Source organism: Castor canadensis, chromosome 8 (genome assembly GCF_047511655.1).
Source record: "Castor canadensis chromosome 8, mCasCan1.hap1v2, whole genome shotgun sequence".
Lineage (NCBI taxonomy): Eukaryota > Metazoa > Chordata > Mammalia > Rodentia > Castoridae > Castor > Castor canadensis.
The window spans coordinates 133,074,606-133,095,680 of record NC_133393.1 but is presented as its reverse complement, the minus strand read 5'-3'; the positions used below and the strand labels follow the sequence as shown (position 1 = coordinate 133,095,680).

The 21,075-nt window shown below is 36.3% G+C and overlaps 2 protein-coding genes across 2 annotated transcripts in view; one reads left to right on the top strand and one right to left on the bottom strand.

Annotated features, from left to right (window-relative positions):
* The first annotated feature begins 2,079 nt into the window (after positions 1-2,079).
* Usp44 (ubiquitin specific peptidase 44) lies at positions 2,080-18,141 on the top strand. The gene is made up of 5 exons (XM_020185201.2): positions 2,080-4,127; positions 6,240-6,435; positions 9,019-9,127; positions 15,332-15,537; positions 16,321-18,141. The coding sequence occupies exons 1-5, from the start codon at positions 2,718-2,720 to the stop codon at positions 16,518-16,520; spliced, it is 2,121 nt and encodes a 706-aa protein (XP_020040790.1). The 5' UTR covers positions 2,080-2,717; the 3' UTR covers positions 16,521-18,141.
* An 8-nt stretch (positions 18,142-18,149) lies between these two features.
* The window catches only part of Metap2 (methionyl aminopeptidase 2), a 30,339-nt gene continuing 27,413 nt past the window's right edge, over positions 18,150-21,075 (bottom strand). Inside the window, exon 11 of the mRNA XM_020185199.2 lies at positions 18,150-20,510. Coding sequence (XP_020040788.2) covers positions 20,258-20,510 — 253 coding nt within the window. The 3' untranslated portion in view covers positions 18,150-20,257. The remainder of the gene's footprint in view (positions 20,511-21,075) is intronic.

Here is a 21,075-nt window from a genome sequence, read left to right as displayed (position 1 = left end):
AAGCAAGGCTCAAATGGAAGAGCACCTGTCTAAAAAGCATGCGTCTAGGTTGTCTCCACCTAGAGGCATTCTGAGTACTGAAAAAAAAAAAGTAATTTTCCTTGAGTGTAAATAAATGGCATCCTCCTCTTTATCTCTGCAAGGATTTAAACTAATAATTTTTCTATGATTTGTTAGAAACAATGCTTAACTAAATTTGCAATTTTAACCCATCCATTTTGAATAAAAGTAGTAAAAGCAAGACCTAGATTCTTCCCTTACCTCCAAACAAGATTGGTTCTTTTAACCATGTTTATTAAGCACTAATTCTACCTCTGCTCTCTTTTTCAAAACTGCTTCACTGCTACAGCTTTAGCTTCCTTACAATCTGCTCATCAGTCTTCCAGATCTGTTTTGTCATTCAGATCTCACTGTAACCTACAGATTTGATCATGTCATTGTCCTCTACAGTGGCCCCTCAGTGGCTTTCTATTGCCCATAGACCCCAGGGGCAAACTTGGGGTAATGGGATCAAGGAGTATTCCAAGACCCAGGTTTCAGGGAGAGAATGTAGAACAGAGCATGTGCCAGTTTATACATTCCTTTGGCTCTGTTGACTCCACGTTAATGAGGAAGGGCAGAATATGGGTCTCCTGAAGTGTCAGATTTGGGCACTGGTTGTCTCCACCTAGAGGCATTCTGCTTTTGTGTGCTGGATAAACTTTTGGTAGAAAGGCTCCACTTAGGAGCCTCTTTATAATAATCTGAATGAGACTTGATTGTGGCTTGAACCATGTTGGTGGCAGAAGAGGTAATAAGTGTCAGATTCTAGATATATTTTGATGGTAGAGCCAGCTGTTTCTCCTGAAGAACTGATGTAGAGGAAGAAAAGTCAAGGGTGGGTTACTCCAAGGTTTTTTGCCTTAGTACCTGGAAGTTATAGGATAATGGAATACATTAATCATAGGTGTCTCAGCAACAATTGTTGAATCATAAATACTATTTCACCAAACTTTAGACCTCAGGAAATTGTGAAGAAAGAGAAGTAAATCTAAAATGTGTATTTGAAATGTATGTACATGTGATGATTGAGACTGGTCTGTCTTAAGTCTATCAGTCAGGATACCTGATGTCTAAAAGGGTCTGGTCACTAGATTTTACAAAAGAAATGATAAGGAACCAAAATTCAATCTGACCTTTGCAGTTTTCCTAGGGTTTTGGAGGTGGTACCTACAAGTACCATTGAAATTCATATTATCGCCCTAAAATTTTAAAGCATGGACCATGTTACATATAATCTGAATGTATATATAACTAGATCCTTAGCTGTCCCCTGAAATTTATGTTCAGTTTATGTGAAATTAATGAAAAAAATGCTTTGTGATCACCACTTTTAAAAGACTGGTGCTTTTTTCATTGTTATTCTGTTTTGTTTTTCAGTGCTGGGGGTGGAACCAGGGCCTTGAGCATGTTAGGCAATCTATCTCTCTCCACCCCTTTTGTCCTTTTTTTTTTGAGACAAGACCTTGTTGTATATAGCCCCGTCTGGCCTACAATTCACAGTCCTCCTTCCTCTACCTCCTGAGTGCTGGGATTGCAGGTGTTTGTCTCCACTCCTGGCTCTGTTCATTTTTTTTAAGGACCTGTCATAGAAGTGTTTCTGACTTTAACTGAGGAAGGAGCAAGTTTTGGGTCAAAAGCATTCCATAGGCCCTTTTAAAAAATATATGAATAAGCTTAGAATTCCATAAATGGTTAGGACTTCTAAAATGTAAAGACTCATTGTATTGCCTCTACTTCAGATTCTTTCTCTTTTCTCTGTTTTCTTACACATCCTTGTCCATTCCTGAGAATATTCAAACATGAAAGCATAGTTACTTCTGTCTTTCTCACCAAGGCACTGACAGGTCTATCAAGTCAAAGTATGTTATACAGCCACAAATTAAAGGTAGTTATTGATACTGTAAATGGAAAGCCAAGTTTAATTAAGTTAAACATTTAATATGATTTATTTAAATAAGTAGAGTATTAAGATTGTTTTCACTATAGCTACCACTTAGCATTTACGATGGTGGACATTAATATTATTTTATCTTTCTCAATCTTTGAATGATTATGTTTAAGTTGGGATATTTTTCCCTCTCTTGCAGCTTAGAGAAGTTAAAACACTTCCTCAAAATCATACATCTTATGGTCTGCCTAGAGAGTAGAACTCAAATACGTGCTTTTAACTATGATTTCCTTTAGTAACTCCATGTGGATTTCAGAATATTAGTAGTTATTTATGAGATATATTTGGATCTTGCCAGCCCCAGTTTTTAAAGAAAAAAAGTGTAGTTTTAAAAAATGGCCTTCAGACTGTTGGGTAAAAGGATAGCTCTTATTCTAGTTGAGTGAAAAGTGGTCACTACCCATTTTCACCATTAGGTGGTGGCAGAAAATTATAAACTGCGAACCCACTAGAGAGAGTAAATTGTGTGCTCTTTAACTGTAGAAGATCAGGAGAGCCAAGTACAAAAGGTGGAGTAAGAATTGCCAATGGCATTATGACAAGCCCAGAAATTAGGAGCAGAGGGAGCAAATGTATATTATTACTGGGAAAATACTTTATAAAAGTAAAGTTGGCTTGCTTAATTAAAAATGACATTGTTTTGCTTAGTTTGCAGATGCTTCAAGTGTTGTGAACAGAGACTTGTTTGGATTATGTGTTTCTCAGATAGACTTAATAAATATTAACAATGGATAAGTGCAAACACATTGGGCAGTTGCAGCTTGCTCAAGACCATTCCATCCTCAACCCTCAAAAATGGCATTGTGTGGACTGCAACACGACTGAGTCCATTTGGGCTTGCCTCAGCTGCTCCCATGTTGCCTGTGGACGATATATTGAAGAGCATGCACTCAAACACTTTCAAGAAAGCAGTCATCCTGTTGCACTGGAGGTGAATGAGATGTATGTTTTTTGTTACCTTTGTGATGATTATGTTCTTAATGATAATGCAACTGGAGACCTGAAGTTACTCCGAAGTACACTAAGTGCAATCAAAAGTCAAAATTATCACTGTGCCACTTACAGTGGACGGTCTACAGGTACAAGTGATGATTCTTTCTACTTACATGATGGCGGCCAATCTCTGCTTCAAAATGAAGATCAAATGTGTACCGCCCTTTGGCACAGGAGAAAGATACTCATGGGTAAAATCTTTCGAACTTGGTTTGAACAGTCACCCATTGGAAGAAAAAGGCAAGAAGAACAATTTCAGGAAAAAATGGTAGCAAAAAAAGAAGTGAAGAAAAGACAGCAAGAATCAGAGTATCAAGTGAAAGCAGAACTGGAAAGTATGCCTCCAAGAAAGAGTTTGCGTTTGCAAGGTCTAGCCCAGTCCACCATGATAGAAGTAGTTCCTGTTCAAGTATCATCACGAACTCCAGCATCACCAGCAAAAAATAAAGTGGTATCTACCTCAGAAGATGTAAGATTTAAAAAAGCCAGTGACTCCTCAGTTAAACGAAGGCCAGTGGTAACTCCTGGTGTAACAGGATTGAGAAATTTGGGAAATACTTGCTATATGAATTCTGTTCTTCAGGTATTGAGTCATTTACTTACTTTTCGACAGTGTTTTTTAAAGCTTGATCTGAACCAATGGCTGGCTGTGGCTGCTAGTGATAAGACAAGATCTTACAAGCATCCACCTGTCGCAGATTCAGTAGTGCATCAAATGAATGAAGGCCAAGGAAAAGACAGAGGTCTTGTTTGCCCCAGACATCCAAATTTATCATCAGGACTAAGTGGTGGAGCGTCAAAGGGTAGAACTATGGAACTTATTCAGCCAAGAGAGCCAAGTTCACAATACATTTCTCTTTGTCATGAATTGCATACTTTGTTCCAAGTCATGTGGTCTGGAGAGTGGGCCTTGGTGTCACCATTTGCAATGTTACACTCAGTGTGGAGACTAATTCCTGCTTTTCGAGGTTATGCCCAACAAGATGCTCAGGAATTTCTTTGTGAACTTTTGGATAAAATACAGCATGAACTAGAGACAACTGGTACCAGGTTACCAGCTCTTATCCCCAGTTCTCAAAGGAAACTTATAAAACAAGTTCTGAATGTTGTAAATAACATTTTTCATGGACAACTTCTTAGTCAGGTATGGATAATAATATTTCTTCAAATATTATTTTTGTCTTAGGAAATTCATAAAGTGAGGCAATGAATATTCTATATGTATCTAACGTGTTACAGCTTGTACCATTTTTAGCTCAAAATATATTACAATGTATAAAGAAGTCCGTCCGCTCATTAACATTTCTTTCCTTCGTGAATCATTGAAAATAGTTCTATGTACATGAAATCAAAAGCTTTTTGGGAGGAGGGGGGCCAGGAAACAGGGTTGGTTTGTTCTGGCAGTAGGTATTGGAGTTTGAACTCAGGGTTTCTCAACTTGGAAAGCAAGGCACTCTACCATTTGGGCCATGCCTCCGGCCCAGAGTTGTACTCTGTTACATGAATTTTATTTTTCCACCCTCTTTCTCTGTCATTTCTTTATTAAAGCTTTATAATTCATGTAAGTGCAGTATATAGTTGCAAAAAGTCTGTATAATAAGGATATTTATATATATGTATGTGTGTTGCACATACTTATTTTTCACCATGATTGGTTATTTTGCATTTACCTGCTTTCATTTAATATTGTGAGGATTTTCCAGTCATTAAAAATACTTGATCAATCTTTTCAATATGTTTCAGTGTCCATTGTATTTTGCACCATAACTTATTTAACTATTTCCCTGTTACTGACTTGAAGACTATTTCCAATTTTTCCATTATTATTATGTCATGACAAATTAATATACAGTTCTTTTCAGAAAGTTGCTTTATCATTTTATATTTCCAACAGTGTGAGAATGGCTAAGTGCTTGATTGGGGGGAGCTTTTTTTAATTAATAAAAATTGTTATATAAATATTTTGCTTCTCTTCCCTTTTTGGGTGTTGTTGGTGCTGGGAATCAAACCCAAGGCTTCACACTTTCTAAGCATGTGCTCTACTACTGAGCTATACCTCAAGCCTCTTTTCCCTTTATACATGTAATAAACTCTCAGGAAACTTACTCTCAGGAAATTCAGATGATTGCTAGAATGGCATTTTATTTGGGGGGAAGGGCAATATTGGGAATTGAACTTAGGGCCTCACACTTGGTAGGCAGACATTCTACCACTTGAGCCACTCCACCAGCCCTATATTTTTATTTTTTAATTTAAGAAATGTCTCAAGATAAGGCAATGGTGCTACTGAGTTCCCAAACTAAACGCTAGCAGTATTCCTTGTGTCCAATTGTTGTATCTCAAATCCGTATTGGAACTAGCTTCTTTATTTTGTTGCCTGTGCCAGGAACGTGGCTTGTATGAAAAAGTTTCTTTGTAATATTTCATATAATGTGTGGATTATTACACATAGTCTTTCTTCAATTATGTGCAGGGTTGGTGACCTTAAATCCCTTTCCAGGTGCTACCTTGCCTCTAGGAGATGTAAGGACCGCTGTGTGCACGTGTGTGTAACCTAGGGCCTACAGCCCCAGTTGCTCCATGCCTTTTAAATATTTGGACAGGATTTTAATGTGGTCATGTTAGCTTTAAGTGAGTGTATCACATCATTATGGATAATGTATTATCTTTTAAAATTACCAGTTGGTGGGCTTCGAAATCTGTATAATGAAAATGTGCTAATAATGCTTTACCTGTGTTGTGGTTAAGATTGAGGGGCTGGGAATATAGTTCGGTGGTAAAGTACACGGTAGCTTGTGAGAAACAGTGCATTAGACTCCCCAGTACACGCCCAGCTACCCCACCCCCCCACACACAAAAAGAAGGTGGCTTGGGTGAAAGATGAGGAAGGAAAAAAGGTGACAAACTTCAAACCTGATAAATACATTAAGTGCACTAAGCATATATCATATATAGATATACTCACATATATAATGTTTATTAAATGAGTATATAAATATACATAAATATTTACATAAACTCTGTATTTAACTAAGCCTTTTTTGAAGGTTCAGTAGTTGAAGCCTACCAATTCAATGGCAATCTCTTGGAAGGAAAAAATGTAATAAACTTTTCTGACAAGAATATAAAGCTGGTTATTCAGAATTCTAATGGTGCATTTTCAGAAGAAAAGCTTATTTGCTACCAGTGGTCTCTAGTGAAAGTGGTTAATGTTTTCACAGATTGTAATCTGAGGAACTAATATTTTTATTTACAGGTTACATGTCTTGCATGTGACAACAAATCAAATACCATAGAACCATTCTGGGACTTGTCACTGGAATTTCCAGAAAGATACCAATGCAGTGGAAAAGATAATGCCGCCCAACCCTGTCTGGTTACTGAGATGTTGGCCAAATTTACAGAAACTGAAGCTTTAGAAGGAAAAATCTACGTATGTGACCAGTGTAACTGTGAGTAGAAACAGTAATATTCTGTTTTCTTTTTGACAGTACTGGGATTTGAACTCGGGGCTTTGCTTGTCAGGCAGGCACTCTACCATTTGAGCCATACCTCCAGCTTTCTGTTTTCTAAAGATTAATAAAAGAGAAACAAATGAGAGGAAGCTGGAAAAAATTCCTTAAGTAACAGCTATGAAAATTAACTTTTCAGAAACCAGACTAGACATTTCTATTTTACAATTGGTGTTTGTTTTGCCTTATTGATGGCATTAAAGTTTTTTCTTGATCTTAGTCAATTGTAGAAAAAGGGATTTGTAAAATAAGAAACTAAGAGCTGGTGGTATAGCTCCCATGGCACAGTGCTTGTCTAGCTTGTGTGAAGCCCTGGATTTGAGAAAACAAAACAGAACAAAATTTAAATTTGCTATGTGGAGAATAAAGTGGCAAAGAAGAATAGTAATAGGAAAGTGTATCATATAGTATAAATGAAACATTTATGAGAATTTTTTCCACATTTCAAAACATTAGTATAGATATTATGTGTTCATTTACGTAAGTATTTATAAGGAAGTATATTGCTGGGCTGCTGCTGTGGAGATTGGCTTTATAGTCCAATATTTATTCAAAACTGTCTGCCATTAAGTCTTTTGCCTTAAGTCATTGTTCTAATTGTTGTGAATAAAGGTAAAGACACTTTAATTCCTAGTAAGATCCAGTATGATGAGTACTGGTAAATACTCATTGGAGGGAGAAAGAGCCAGCATCGTTCTCCAAGGAAATAGTACATAAAACCACAGTAGATCTGTGTCCTTATCCTGTTTTCTCTTCCAATATCTACCTGGCCCTTTAGTATTTATACTATATACTTTGAGATATTCTACCTAGTTTCCATGTGTCAAAAGTGGTCCTAGAACATTAGATACTAATATTTGGTTTTGGTGGTGCTGGGGATGGAACCCAGGGCCTCACACAAGCTGGGCAAGTACTCTAACATTGAGCTGCATCCCTAGCCCTATACTGAACTTTTAATGGAAAAGAAACATTGTATATTCTGGCACCGAAGAGATGTCACTATCAGTGATGGTTTTCTAGAACCACTTAAGTTTTGCATTTTTTTCTGAGTGCTAACATGAACTGTTATAAAGTAGCCTACAGTTTATAAGATTTATAAAAAGACCTTTGTCAAATTTGTTAAGCCTTTTTTTGTGTGTGTATCTCTCCCTGCCCCGCCCCCCCATACATAAATGTCAGTAGTCCCAGGTGATTTCCTCACCAAATTTAGGAGTAGACAAATAGTATCAATATAGAATATGGTTTCATTCCTATTTGTGTATATCTACTGGGGCTACTAAATATAGGCCTACAAGAGCTGTTTTAATTCATAAAGGTAAAGGCTTAAAAAGAAGAAAGGGAGTTGGCATCCATGTCTAGCTATATGTGGACCCTATGACCTTTGGGAGCCAGTGGGGCTGGCTTAGAGCGCAGCCTCATGGTAGACTGATTCTGCCTTCTACATGAGAAGCCGCTGCTGCCATGGCTGAAGTCAGAGCTGGTATATAAACTGAAAGAGCTAGACATCAACAGCAAACTTGAGTTGTGAATGACCCAGCCAGAAACTGCAGGACACAGTCCCTAAGGAGACCACTAGAGAAGAGGACAAGAAGAACCCCAAGTTCCACTTGTTGAAGATCTGCTGAAAGAGTAAAAATAGAATACCTGAGTGAGAAAGCCCTTAGGTGCATAGCTGGTAATGGACTGCTTTCTTAGGCCGTGGGCCAGGGCCGGGGCTGGGGCAGAGTCCCAGGAAGGGTGAGGGACATTCTGAGCAGTAGAGACCTGTGCTCCAGGAGGCCCGGATAGCATTAGTAAAGAAGTGTACCACTGCTAGGCATGGGTAGCTACTCGGGGCAGAAATTAGGAAGAGTGCGGTTCAAAGCCAGCCCCAGGCAAATAGTTTGCAAGACCCTATCTTGAGAAAATCTATCACAAAAATGGGTTGGTGGAATGGCTCAAGTGTTAAGAGTGCCTGTCTAGCAAGTGTGAGGCCCTGAGTTCAAATCCCAATACTGCCAAAAAAGAGAGAGAAATGTACCAGTTTTTTTTTTTTTGTTTTTTTTTTTTTTGCTTTTTGAGACAGGATCTCACTATTTAGCCCAGGCTGGCCTTGAACTTGCTATGTAGCCTAGCCTGGCTTCAAATTTGGAATCTTCCTACCTCAGCCTCCCATGTGCTGGGACTACAGTACTGAGCTAACATCCTTAGCTCTGACCACACATTTTAAGAGAATGTTAACTTTTTCTTATTAATTGGTATAGTTAATGTATAACAGTATATCTCATTCTGTTATTTTATTTGCAGGACTATTATTAAATCATGACTTGTTTTCATGTCTAATTTGACTAGCTCATAGGTTTTTTGTTTTCTTTTTTAATTGTGGATTATAAGTTTCTTGAGGGCAAAGCCCATGTCTGATTCTCTGATACAGTACAATTATTGTAACACAGTAGGCGTTTAATTCATGTCTGAGTTAAGTAAAAGTTTACTCAGCTCCTTCCTGTATCCTTAAATTTAATTTTCATTCTTTCTTTGATATAGCAAAGCGTAGAAAGTTTTCTTCAAAACCAGTTGTACTCACAGAAGCCCAAAAACAGCTTATGATATGCCACCTACCTCAGGTTCTCAGACTGCACCTCAAACGGTTCAGGTTAGTAGCAGTACTAGTTCTCTACCAATTAAGCACTTCTAACTTGACCATTTCTTCTGCTTAGAATGTTTTAAAACTTAAAAGAACACATGGTGGATTGTCTTAATACCATATACTTGAGTAGTAGATGACTTACCCTTTTTTTATTTTACATGAAAAAACTCTCTTGCCATTGTCTTGACCAGCAGGCACATCCATATTCAATAACTAACTTCAATTAGCTATTTTTTTTTAAGACAGGGTCTCAGTGTATAGCCAGGCTGGCCTCCAACTTGAGACAATCCTGCCTCAGCCTCCCAAATGCTGAAATTTCAGGCATGTACTACTACAGTCTCAGAAACTAACCATCTGATTAGCATTCCCTCGTGGATGAGCAGATCCCTCACATTTTGCTCTACTAAATATTTGTAAATTTAATTCAGCTTATTGTTGTTTAATATTCAACATATTTAAGGTATATTTTTTTAATTTATAACTTGAAGTATTTGATTCAGTTGTTTTGTCCTTGGAAAATATTTGATCCAAAGTGTACCAATTCAATTCAAAGCAGTTTTTTAAGAACCCAAATTCTAGTCTTCTGAATTATATCCAGTCACGTGAGTTAACCGTCTATCTGTTGTTTAATAAAAGCAAATTGTTTTATACTTTGTGTGAATTGTGTTAACCTGAGGGGGTATTGTTGTCTTTAGGAATGAGACCCATTGAAGACGTTACTTCAGGTGCTATGACTTGAAAGCTGTTGATACTCAAACATGTTTCCCTTACATGCACAAAAAAAGTTGAGATTTATCTACAACTAACATTTGCTAATTTTTTAAAATAAATGAATAAGAATACAACCTCCATTAGAGCTGAAATTCTTCCTCTGCCTAATCTTAACTTTGGTCTCCCATGCCACAGGTGTTTATACCAAAGGCTTTCTAGTACCTGGCACTCTAAATTCTACACCTGGCACTCTAAATTCTGTTTCAGGGCATTCTATCCTGGAAGCTGCTGTTTGTCTTAGTTATTAAAAAGAACACATCTTTTTAAAAATCATTCAAATACTGTGTTAAAGAAGTAATGTAAAATTACCTCTTTCTTTCCGGTACTACTTCCCCTAAGTAATCATTGTTAACTTTAATCATTCAGTTATGTTATTGCATATATTAAGGCTCAGTCAGCAAATATCATGGGAATGCTTTTTGATACATTTTGTATTTCTTTGAGGAATATAAGGTAGGGTCCTTTCCTCACGATTATAGACAGGCATGCACAGAAATAATAGTAAAGTAGAAAAACTCAGACTACATATAAATGTTAGAGCTGGAGAAGGGAGTTGACTGATGTCTAAAACATTCCCAAAGCCTTTCTGAGGGCATTTGGTTCCCAATATCATTCAAGCATGTCTTTAAGGAAATCCTCTCTACAGGAGCACCATCTAACTGTCTACCTAACAGTACCCTATTTTTGCTTAATGGCAAAAACTACTACCTGAAATTACGTACTTATTTATTTATTTCTCTCCTACCAGAACAGAAACTGAGTAATGACCTAACCTTTTCATCCCTGTATCTCAAAGTCCACAACTGTGCTCTATACATAGTGATGTCCCAAAATATTTATTACATGAATAAATGGGGTATATACAAGAAGAGGAGGATTTTAGTCAAAGGCAGCAACACAAGCAAAAGTATGGAGGAAGGAACAGCATATACACAGAAGGCTTAGTGAAGAGTAAGGCGAGTTCTGCAATTGTATATAAAGTAGCAAGGAATCAAAACAAGATTCTACAAAGATACACTTGAAAGGACTTAAATTGTTCTTGCGTAAATCAGTACTTAAATGGCTTCTATAACTGTTGAATCTCCTGTTCTTTTTGTAATTTCTACACTAGTCCCATCATGGATGCTGTTTTAATGTAGCATTTGAGGCTTTTCTCAGTTCATATCTATTTGAATCCTTCCATGTTCTGCCCAAAACATTTTTAAGTCTTCATGCTATTTCTGATTCCAGAAACTTTGTTCATGCTGTCTTCATCACATTTATCTTTGTCCTTCATCTATTCTAAAAGTACTACTGTGTATGCCACAGTATAAGACATACGTATATAAATGATAAATCCCAATTTTTAAAGCTTTTAAAACTCTTTTTTACTTCTCACATTTATGATTAGCCAGACATTGAAAAAAATAGTATTTATGCTTTGATTTCAATCACCATCATGCCTCCTTTTTATTATAATTTGTAGGACTAATAATTTATAGGAATTCATTTCATACTGCACACTTGTTTGTTCTAAGAGATCATTAGCTTTTACATTGGGGCTTCCAGGATAGAATGCCCTGAAACAGAATTTAGAGTGCCAGTTGGTACTAGAAAGCCTTTGGCTTGGGAGACCAAAGTTAAGATTAGGCAGAGGAAGAATTTCAGCTCTAATGGAGGTTGTATTCTTATTCATTTCTTTTAAAAAATTAGCATATGTTAGTTGTAGATAAATCTCAACTTTTTTTGTGTGTGTGTGTGTGTGTGGTACTGGGACTTGGACTCAGGGCTTCACACTTGCTAAGCAGGCATTCTACCATTTGACAATACCTTCAGCCCAAATCCCAACGTTTTGGACAGGGTTTTTTCCTCCAAGTATGTAGATGTGATTTTAAAGCAACTTTGTGGAGAAAAACATTTAATTCATATAGTTTACTATTAACCTTGTAAATATAAGCAAATGTAGCTAAATGTTGTTATAATTACCTTTGAAAATTATACTTGAATGTTTATTTAGTAAGCAACAGAACCCAGTAAATGAAGTCCCATACCTATAGCTGATATTGTAAAAAACAAATATCAGTACCATACTGATTAAGTTTTAAGGGCAATAAAAAAAAGTGAGTCAAGCTATTTTAGTTTTTGTTTATTTGTTTGCTTATTTTGATGGTACAATGGTTTAAACACAGGGCTTCATGCTTGCTAGGCAGGCATTCTTACCACTTGAGCCACCCCGCCAGCTCAAGGCAAGTTTTTTTTTTAAAAAACTGAATGATTTTCTTCTAAACATAGTACAAATAGAAAGCTAATTATGGTACATTGGAATGAATTATCAAATAGACATATGTATAGAGAAAAACACATTTCACTAACAATGGAGAAAAAGCATCCAACGAAATAAGTAGTTTCAAAGTATCCACATATCAGTACAAAGCAAGTAAGTACTTAGGGGAAAAACTAATGAATTCTAATAGACATTCAAATTTCAGATTTCAGTAGAGTATGTATTTAGCTACATAAGTAGGAAAAAAGTTTAATAGAACAACTTCATCTTCATCCTGTGGATTATCTTTGCAGCCAGGTAAATCTTAACCCAAGGCATTAATAAAACTGTTAACTATTGAATTTCAGATAATTTAGTCTCCCAGTTTAAAACTCATTATTCTCTCTAAAAAATTCTACTGTGCAACCCTAATTATCATCACTCTCACAGATATCCCTAAAGTCAAACTTGAACCTAATATGGTTATGTGTCTCTTACTTTTGAGCCATGACTTACACTAGGAATAAATTTAACTTGAAAATATTAGCAAAACAACCCAAGCCTTAGTAGAAATTGTAATTGTTAAGAAAGTATTTCCAGCAAAGGTTAGTGTAGTGTGGTCCTCCTGCTGGGGTTGGGAGGGGTGTTGCTGTGGATTGGATTCTTTGGTAATACAAATGCAGAGGGCAGCCTTCTCTAACATGTTATATATGTGTGTTCATGTATATGAGTGTATTCACACCCTTAAATACCTATTTATAAAATTTATTTGATAATAAATATACCTGAAAAATATAAAATGAAGTAAGGTTACATATATATATATATATATATATATATATATATATATATATATAATGTCAAGACAGGCAATACCTCTGGATGAAGGAAAGTGTGGGATTGGGAAGGAACACAGGAGTCTGTAAAGAAGCTTAATAAATGAAACATTTCTAATATCTTAGACAAGCCATGTGAGTACCTCCCAATCCTGTTCCTTTCCCCTCTCAGAAGCAAGCCATTATGAATTTTGGGGTACAGCTTTATAATTTCATTGTATTTCCATTAGGATAAAAAGCTGGCAACCCAGTTTATCAATGGAAAAATTATTTATTTTCTATTTAGATGTCATATTAGTGTTTTAAGTTAATCCAAGTAAGTAACTTAAGGTTTGAATTCTATGGTAAATGTAGAGAGATACATAAAGTGAGAATGATAGGACCTTAAAGCAATCCTGTTACTTTATGTGTTGGATATTCCATCTTTATTAAATTCTAGGTGCACTGGATGAAGTATCTTTTATGTGTTTCTTAGGGAAGGTATAAATTAGAATAAACAAAACCCATTTCTCTTACTGTACTCGTGTAATACAGAATACTTTATGGGCTGGTGGAGTGGCTCAATGGTAGAGTGCCTGTCTAGCAGGCCCTGAGTTCAAACTCCAGTATGGCCAAAAAAAAAAAAAAAAGGTACCAGAGTACTTCTATGAACTGTGGTTACCAGAATATATAAGGGTTTCTCTCCATCAAACAATCCACTTTCAACAGATACCAGTGGAGTATCCTAATTCACTTCAATTCTGATACTATCTAATTGGAGGTAGAACCCTACGGGAGGTAGATCCCAAGGATGAGTGCTCGCTCAGCCCCATGGACTGCCCCCACTTTGTCAGAAGTGGTCCTAAGTCTTCTGACTGACTCTCAACTGGGGTTCCCACAAGCCCTTCAGTAAGTTCTATTAATTTGCCATAGGGGCTCACAGATTCGTGTTTACCATTTACCACAAAGGGTATCTTAAAAGATACAGATGAACAGCCAGATGGAAGAGACATTCAGGGCAAGGAAATTGAGAAGGTGCAAGGAGCTTTCATACCCTGCCCAAACACACTACCCTCCAACAAAGTCCATGTCTTCAGCTATCTGGAAGCCCCAGTCCTTTCTTTCTGGAGGCTTCATTTTAGGTTTGATTAAGTCGCTGGCCAACAGTAGTCAACTTTCACCTGCTCTCCCTCCCTAGAGGTTGGGGTGGGGCAGGGCTGAAAAACACAACAGCCTCAGCAGTCTACAAGTCTGAAGCCACCTAGGGGCTTCCAGGACTAGTCATCTCATTGGCATATCAAAGACATTCTTACCACTGCAGATCCCAAGGGTCCTTAGAGCTGTAAATCAGGAAATGAGAGAAAGACCAAATAAACATATCACATATCACAGAAGAATCTGAATGACTTTTTAGTCCAGTAGATAGCATAATTTGCATGGCTTACCTTTAGTGCTGTACTATTCACACTGTACTAAGCATTTCCCCATTTACTTTTTCATGAAACCTATATATTCGTCTTTCCTTTCTCTGCCTATCATTTGCTGAACTTCATGCTTTAGTACTTTCATACTTTATCTCTGTACATATCCCAAACTGGCTATCTTGAAAGAACTAACAGGCATATGATTTCCCACATAGTACCAACTGAACAGCGTGCCTGTGACAGAACAGTGCTTGCCATGGTTAGATGCAGTAATGGGAGGCACCACCAGCAGACTGAGAAACACTAGTACAGGGCATTACCTCAATCCTGTCACTAATGGGTATTGGCCTGACTTACATATAGGGAAGGTCACAGTTCCTATTTTTTTAGTCTGAAGAGTGCTTGCTAAAGTATTCCATAGAACTAAGAGGCAGCCTATTTTTCTTTCCTTTACACCTGGCCAAGATGCAGATTATATCTCCAGCTTGGGACACCCTTTTTGTACTGTGGAAAGACAGTAGAGAATTAAAAATGCTTTGGAGCCTCGACTCTGTCAAAAAAATGAAAATTCCCATAGGACTATAATTTTCTAAAGGGTTAACTTTCTTCCTACATTATCATATAATTATGTAAGTCAAATATTTAAAAAACCTACCGGGAAGGATGAAGTTCAGTGGTTGCCTAGCAAGCTCAAGTCTTTGGGTTTGATCCCCAGGACTACAAAAAAATAAAACCCAACTGGACCTGTCTGGAAAATTAGCCTAAATTCCTTCATTTCTAGTTAATTAGAATTAAAAGGATTTCGTATATGTATTTATATTACAATTTCTACATAATATATGTATAAATGCATATATGACTGTTTCATACTCAGATTTTCTACCATTACAACTGTCCAAACTTAGCATATGACAGTTTTTTCCTTGATTTTCCTGATTTTCCTCTGGTTTGTTCTCAGGTGGTCAGGACGTAATCACCGAGAAAAGATTGGTGTTCATGTTGGCTTTGAGGAAATCTTAAACATGGAGCCCTATTGCTACAAGGAGACTCTGAAATCCCTCAGACCAGAATGTTTTATCTATGACTTATCTGCTGTAGTAATGCACCATGGGAAAGGCTTTGGCTCAGGACACTACACTGCCTACTGCTATAATTCTGAAGGAGGTATAAATAGCATAACCACCTGACCACTTGTTTTCTTTCTAGAAAAATGTTTCTTTAGCACTGTTGGTTTAAAAAAAGAAAAAAAAAAAGAGGGGAACAGGTTATGCAGAAAATACTGTATTTTCTGCAGGCTTGCAGTACTTTTGACTACTTAAGAGTCATAGGGTCAGGATAATGAAGATAGTTTTGTTAATTAAAAGTCAGAGACTTAACTTTTCTTGGCATACTTCCAAGAGCAGATGTTATGCTTATGGGTTTATTTCATTTACTTTTATTGAAGAATGGGGCAAAGGAGCTGGAGGACCACAGATATTTAGAACAAACTTTGAATTCAAATTTAACATACATATCACACTATTATTTGCTGTCTCTATGACCCTTCTAGGATAGCCTAGTTGTAGCAGAAGGGACTGGATTAAGGTTTTGTTTCACTTTTTTACTTCCTATTTTGATGCCTACCCCTGAACAAAGAATGAACCACAACCAACCAAGATACAAACGCACACACAGAGAGAGAAAGCCAGATATATCCCACAAAGGAATTCAGCACCAAGAGTTGTACTCTTAACAGTCTGTAGTTTCAACCTATTCTAGCATAAAGGAAGGTAATTCCAGAAACTTAACACACCACCCAAGTTGGGTTTCTCAATGAAAAGAAAAATAAATTGCTAGAAAATTACTTCCCTTCAGAAAAAGCTTAATTGTCTGTAAAACTTAAAGCCTTCTGTACTAGAAACTTGTAGCATTCTTTAATAAACATCCTGTTTCTGTATTTTATTCTAGGGTTCTGGGTTCACTGCAATGACTCCAAGCTAAGCATGTGCACTATGGATGAAGTACGCAAGGCCCAAGCTTATATCTTATTTTATACTCAGCGAGTAACTGAAAACGGACATTCTAAACTTTTGTCTCCTGAACTCCTGTCTAATAGCCACCATCCTAGTGAAGAAGCTGATGCCTCTTCTAGTGAAATCCTTAGCTGATCCAAAACTGGGGCTTTCTTTTTATTTGTATATATACTTTTTAAAAGGGCTGACTTTTAAATTTTGAAAAACAATTTTGAGCTTTTTTTTTTTTTTTTACTTATGAATCAGTGCACACTACATTTATACATTTTGTATTTAACTACACAAATTTTTTACAAAGTATAAATATACATATATCAACTGCAGGTGACTATTTTCAAGTACTTGGGAGTTTTAAACTTTTAGTGTTTACCTCAGACTGGTGTTACCTCTTATATTTTGATGACTTAATTTGCCTCAGATCATGAATTGTGCAATCTACTAAAGAAATTCAGGTGACATCATTTTATGTACATTTGTTATCTTTTGTAGCTATTTTCTATACAAATTCTAAGTAGATGGAAAATTAGATACTTTTTTCATAAATAGTCCCAGAACAAAAACACAATTCTTTTAGGCCATTTGTATATTGAAGTCACCTTTGCCCCTTGAAGAGTTAAACTAGCACATCAAAAGTGAAATATCAAGGTGTCACCTAATTACTCAGCAGTCACACTCACTGGTATTCCTGAAGCTTCGTGCCCTACAAAGGCTTGATTTGGTAAATGGAACCTTATTATTTTAATAACTGTTCCTTTCTTCAGCATAGTCAAACTGTATTTCATATTTCAACAAAAATGGAAGATTTACAAATGGGGTATTTAAGTGAACTGTGGAACTATGGACATGAAAAAATGGCTGGTTGTTACCAGCAAAAATGTTCTAATAAAGCAGCCATTAAAATCTGAATTTAATAAGCCACGATATTATTATGATGTTATACAAGTATACTTTATCTTGGATATGAGTTCAATACTAGATCTCTTAAAAGCTTTGTGTAGCTTGAGAATAAAGTCATGAAGAGAAAAAAACTGCACAGGAGTGAGAAGGTAATTGTTTAAAACTGGCAATTGGGCTACACATCTAAGCAGCTCATTTTTCTAAACAAATGAAGCCTGGATTTTCTATTCTTGCTATGATTATGTGATTACTGGTAACTTCTTAGATAACATAGGGCTCTAGCCTTTTAAAAGAACATTAAAAATGATCTAAACTTGCATTTTGGCAAAAGTACCATGGGAGACACTCTTTGCTCTTCTGTAATCTCCCTGGGTCTCTCTGAAGTCCTTCTGCTGCTTAATTTAATTTACTCAGAGGGGATAATCCTAATTTACAGGTCAGCTGTGTAACAGATATTTAAGCTGTATTGGCCACGGAAAGATTTGTCCCTTTCTTCTTATGTGGGTTTATTTGCAGCTTGAAATGTAATGAAAAACAGCTATTCACCACCAGTGGTGTCACCTTATAAACTTGAAAGAAATGTCTACTAGTGTATTTTTAAGTTTCAGAAAGCAAGTTATCCGGGGCAGCTGACAGCAAAGTGCAATGAGAATTTATCACTGAACAGACAAATCATTTGTGCCAAAAATACAGCTGGAGTATGAACACCTATGCAAATTGTTACCTCAACTGTTTTACCTCATTAAAGATTTATGTGGTCAAGATACCCGAGTCTAGCCTTTAATTTTGAGGGGTATTTTTAAAATGCAATGTATTTTAGCACCTAATTTCACTGGGATTTTAAATGAAACAAAGCAGTGTTCACAATGGTAGTTACTTGTATTTATTTCAAAGTAGAAATACATGGGAAAGAAAGTGACTTAGCCCTCTACTTGTTAATTCCTTGTTAACAGCTATGGAATGAGTATGTGTTGCTGGAGGGTGTACAGGAAATTAGTACTCTGTACTAGATTTTGCTGTCAATCTAAAAATAACAAAACCCCTCAACGATGAACAGAAACAGATTTCTTACTAAATATCTCAATTCTCAACATGGACTTCTACATTCTGCTAAGTTGATCTAATAAAAAACAACATGTTTTGGTTGTAAAATAATTTACTAAAGGCACTATTGTTAAACATCAAACTAATAATTTGTTACCAGTAAGGTACATCACTGTAAACATAACAATGATATCAAGATACATGGCTAGTAGGCAGACAATACAATTTTTTTCTTAAGCGACATCTTTCCTATTTACAGATCATATTCCTAACAGTCATTCCATGGACATAGCGATGCCAATGCTTCCAACATTTTTCTGGGAAAGGAGCAATAGCTTATGATCAGAAATCACAACTGCTAAAAAGATCTTAGAAAGCTCCAAAAACTCTTCACTCAGATCAGTTTTTAAAATCCTGTGCTTAGAAATCAAGCTCCTTGCTTTGTACTTTCCCTCAAAGAGCCCAATCGTGGATTCAAAACCCCAAAGGAGCTTAGCTGGAGGATCCAAACCCAATAAAATGTTCAGGCATGAGTTGGTGAGCTCTGTTGCTTACAGGGCATCACAGGGAAATGGAGAAAATACTCAAAGGGAGCCACTGAACATTAGCACCATAAAAACATAGCTCATACAGCTAAAAACTAGACTTCTTTCCCCCAAAGACAACAATCATTTATAGCTCTAATGCTGAAAAAGCGGCTTTTCAATGTAACAAATGATCTCGGTACATAAGTCACAGGTTTTTCTCTCTTTAAGTGAAAAATGTTAAACTACAAACTAAATAGCATCCCAGAGGCAATAAAATTCATTATGCTAAATAAAGCATATACAAATTAAGGCTTTACCTTGGCACATAACAATTTTGAAATCATGTTGGAACATTCCTAACAAATCACATACGAATTCAAGCAAAAGAATCAGTAGCTGGGCTCAGTCCAGGCAAAATGTTATGCATCCTTATATCCAAATTAACATGCCTAGCTGCTATGAGGAGGATGAAGGTAACCTTAAATCCCGAAAAACCATTTGTGATGTTAAGAATCCAAACCAGTTAAGGGGCAGGGTGTTAGTGCATTTGGCTCACTAGTGAAAAAGCCTAATTTAAACTTTCTAACTAGAACAGATCCAAACATGGGAAGTTTTCTTTTGCTTTTCTGGCTTTAAGAGCCTTTAGGTTTTCTGAGGAAGCTGCATACATTTCCTGATAAATACTAGCACTGAGTAAAGTACTGAGATACTGACTAAATCAAAGCTTTTCAAGTTGGCACAATATTCATACTGTCATGTTTTAATAAGCACATCTCATTGGTGGGAAAAAAAATACCAAATATGGTTCTACAAAGAAAGGCAAAATATTACTACAGCTGTGTATTTGTTTCTGAACAAAAGATTGTCCCATTTTATGCACATGAAGATCTAAAAAGCAAGTCAGTGTAGAAGTCTACATAGTACTTTTACTACTTCCTGTTCAGAATTATAAGCACAGACAGTGAAATGTAGCTCTCAGATCTGAAAATGTCTTTATTTTTTAGAAAATGGATTCCAGGAAGGTTAAAAAGCAATACCAGAGGGCATAGGTGCAGAACTGGATGTAGTCATTCAGAGCATTCAAATAAGAATATGGCAATATAAATATCCAAAAAGCATCTCTTAGGTGTTCAAAAACAAAATGTGTAAGTCATTCCTAACTAATTTGAACTTTACAGCATTTCCTAGACAGGGGAAAGAGTTAACATTTGACAGTCCTGAAAGCTTTTTCTCCTTGGTTAATTACATTAGACGGTTTGCCTTTGATCAAATTCCTTTAAACATGGATAAAAGTATTACACAAGTCCACTGTTAAAACAGACAACATGTTGCAAATTAATTCTGGTATAATGTATTCCAACAAAGCTTAGAAAATAAAGATGTTGAGGTGGCTTTGGACTAAGTTTAATAGTCATCTCCTCTGCTGACAACTTCTTTACAAGTTGGACGCAACAGTATGGTATGTTCAAACTGGGCCGTATATGATCCTTTAATGTCACAAAGTGGTGGATATGGATCTACAATGCCCAAGTCACACAGATTCTTCAGAGCCATTAAGTATTTACTTTCTCCCAAGCGATCCAGCCATCTGCGGCAGAAGGCAAGGGTGCCAAAGTTTTCATTGATGACATTTAACAAATGTTTTGTTCTTGGAAGCCTAAGAGGAGAAAATCCAAGATTAATAGCTGGCAAGAGTTACCAACTCATTTCCCCCACTATGAAAAACCCACACCTTTGTTATCTTTTTCACTTGTAATTAAAGCTCAAAAATTTTTGCTGTTGTTCTTTCAATAATCAAAAGCTATTAAGGTGTAATAATCCATCCCTAATTATAGATAGCAGCTGACTAGGAAACCAGCTGGAAACAGTTTTATCATGTTTATCTATACTGTGTGTCAAATTCCCAGTACAGACTTATCTACAGAATGTAACTACAAGTTTCTTTTTGTGCAGCAGGCTCAAAACAACACACAAAAGGAGATGAAAATCCAACCTTCAATCATTATCTAAAGGGCTAAAAAAAACTACAATGTAAATTGAAATATGAAGTCTACCAAAAGGAACATGTTAAGATAAGAAACCTAGGAATGCTAGCAAAATAACAGACACTATTATAATTACCAGAAACTAGATTTAAAGAGAATACTTGTCAATAATTTTCAACCCAGATGAAATTTAAAACAGACTAATTTTTTCCATTATAATATAGAAAGCCACAGAAC

What these genes read in the sequence shown, in the direction of transcription:
- Usp44 (XM_020185201.2), top strand. Translation starts at nt 2,718, where the DNA reads ATGGATAAGTGCAAACACATTGGGCAGTTGCAGCTTGCTCAAGACCAT. An exon ending in ATGGACAACTTCTTAGTCAG is followed by an intron (nt 4,128 to 6,239) that starts GTATGGATAATA and finishes TTTTATTTACAG; the next exon opens with GTTACATGTCTTGCATGTGA. An exon ending in CTGCTATAATTCTGAAGGAG is followed by an intron (nt 15,538 to 16,320) that starts GTATAAATAGCA and finishes ATTTTATTCTAG; the next exon opens with GGTTCTGGGTTCACTGCAAT.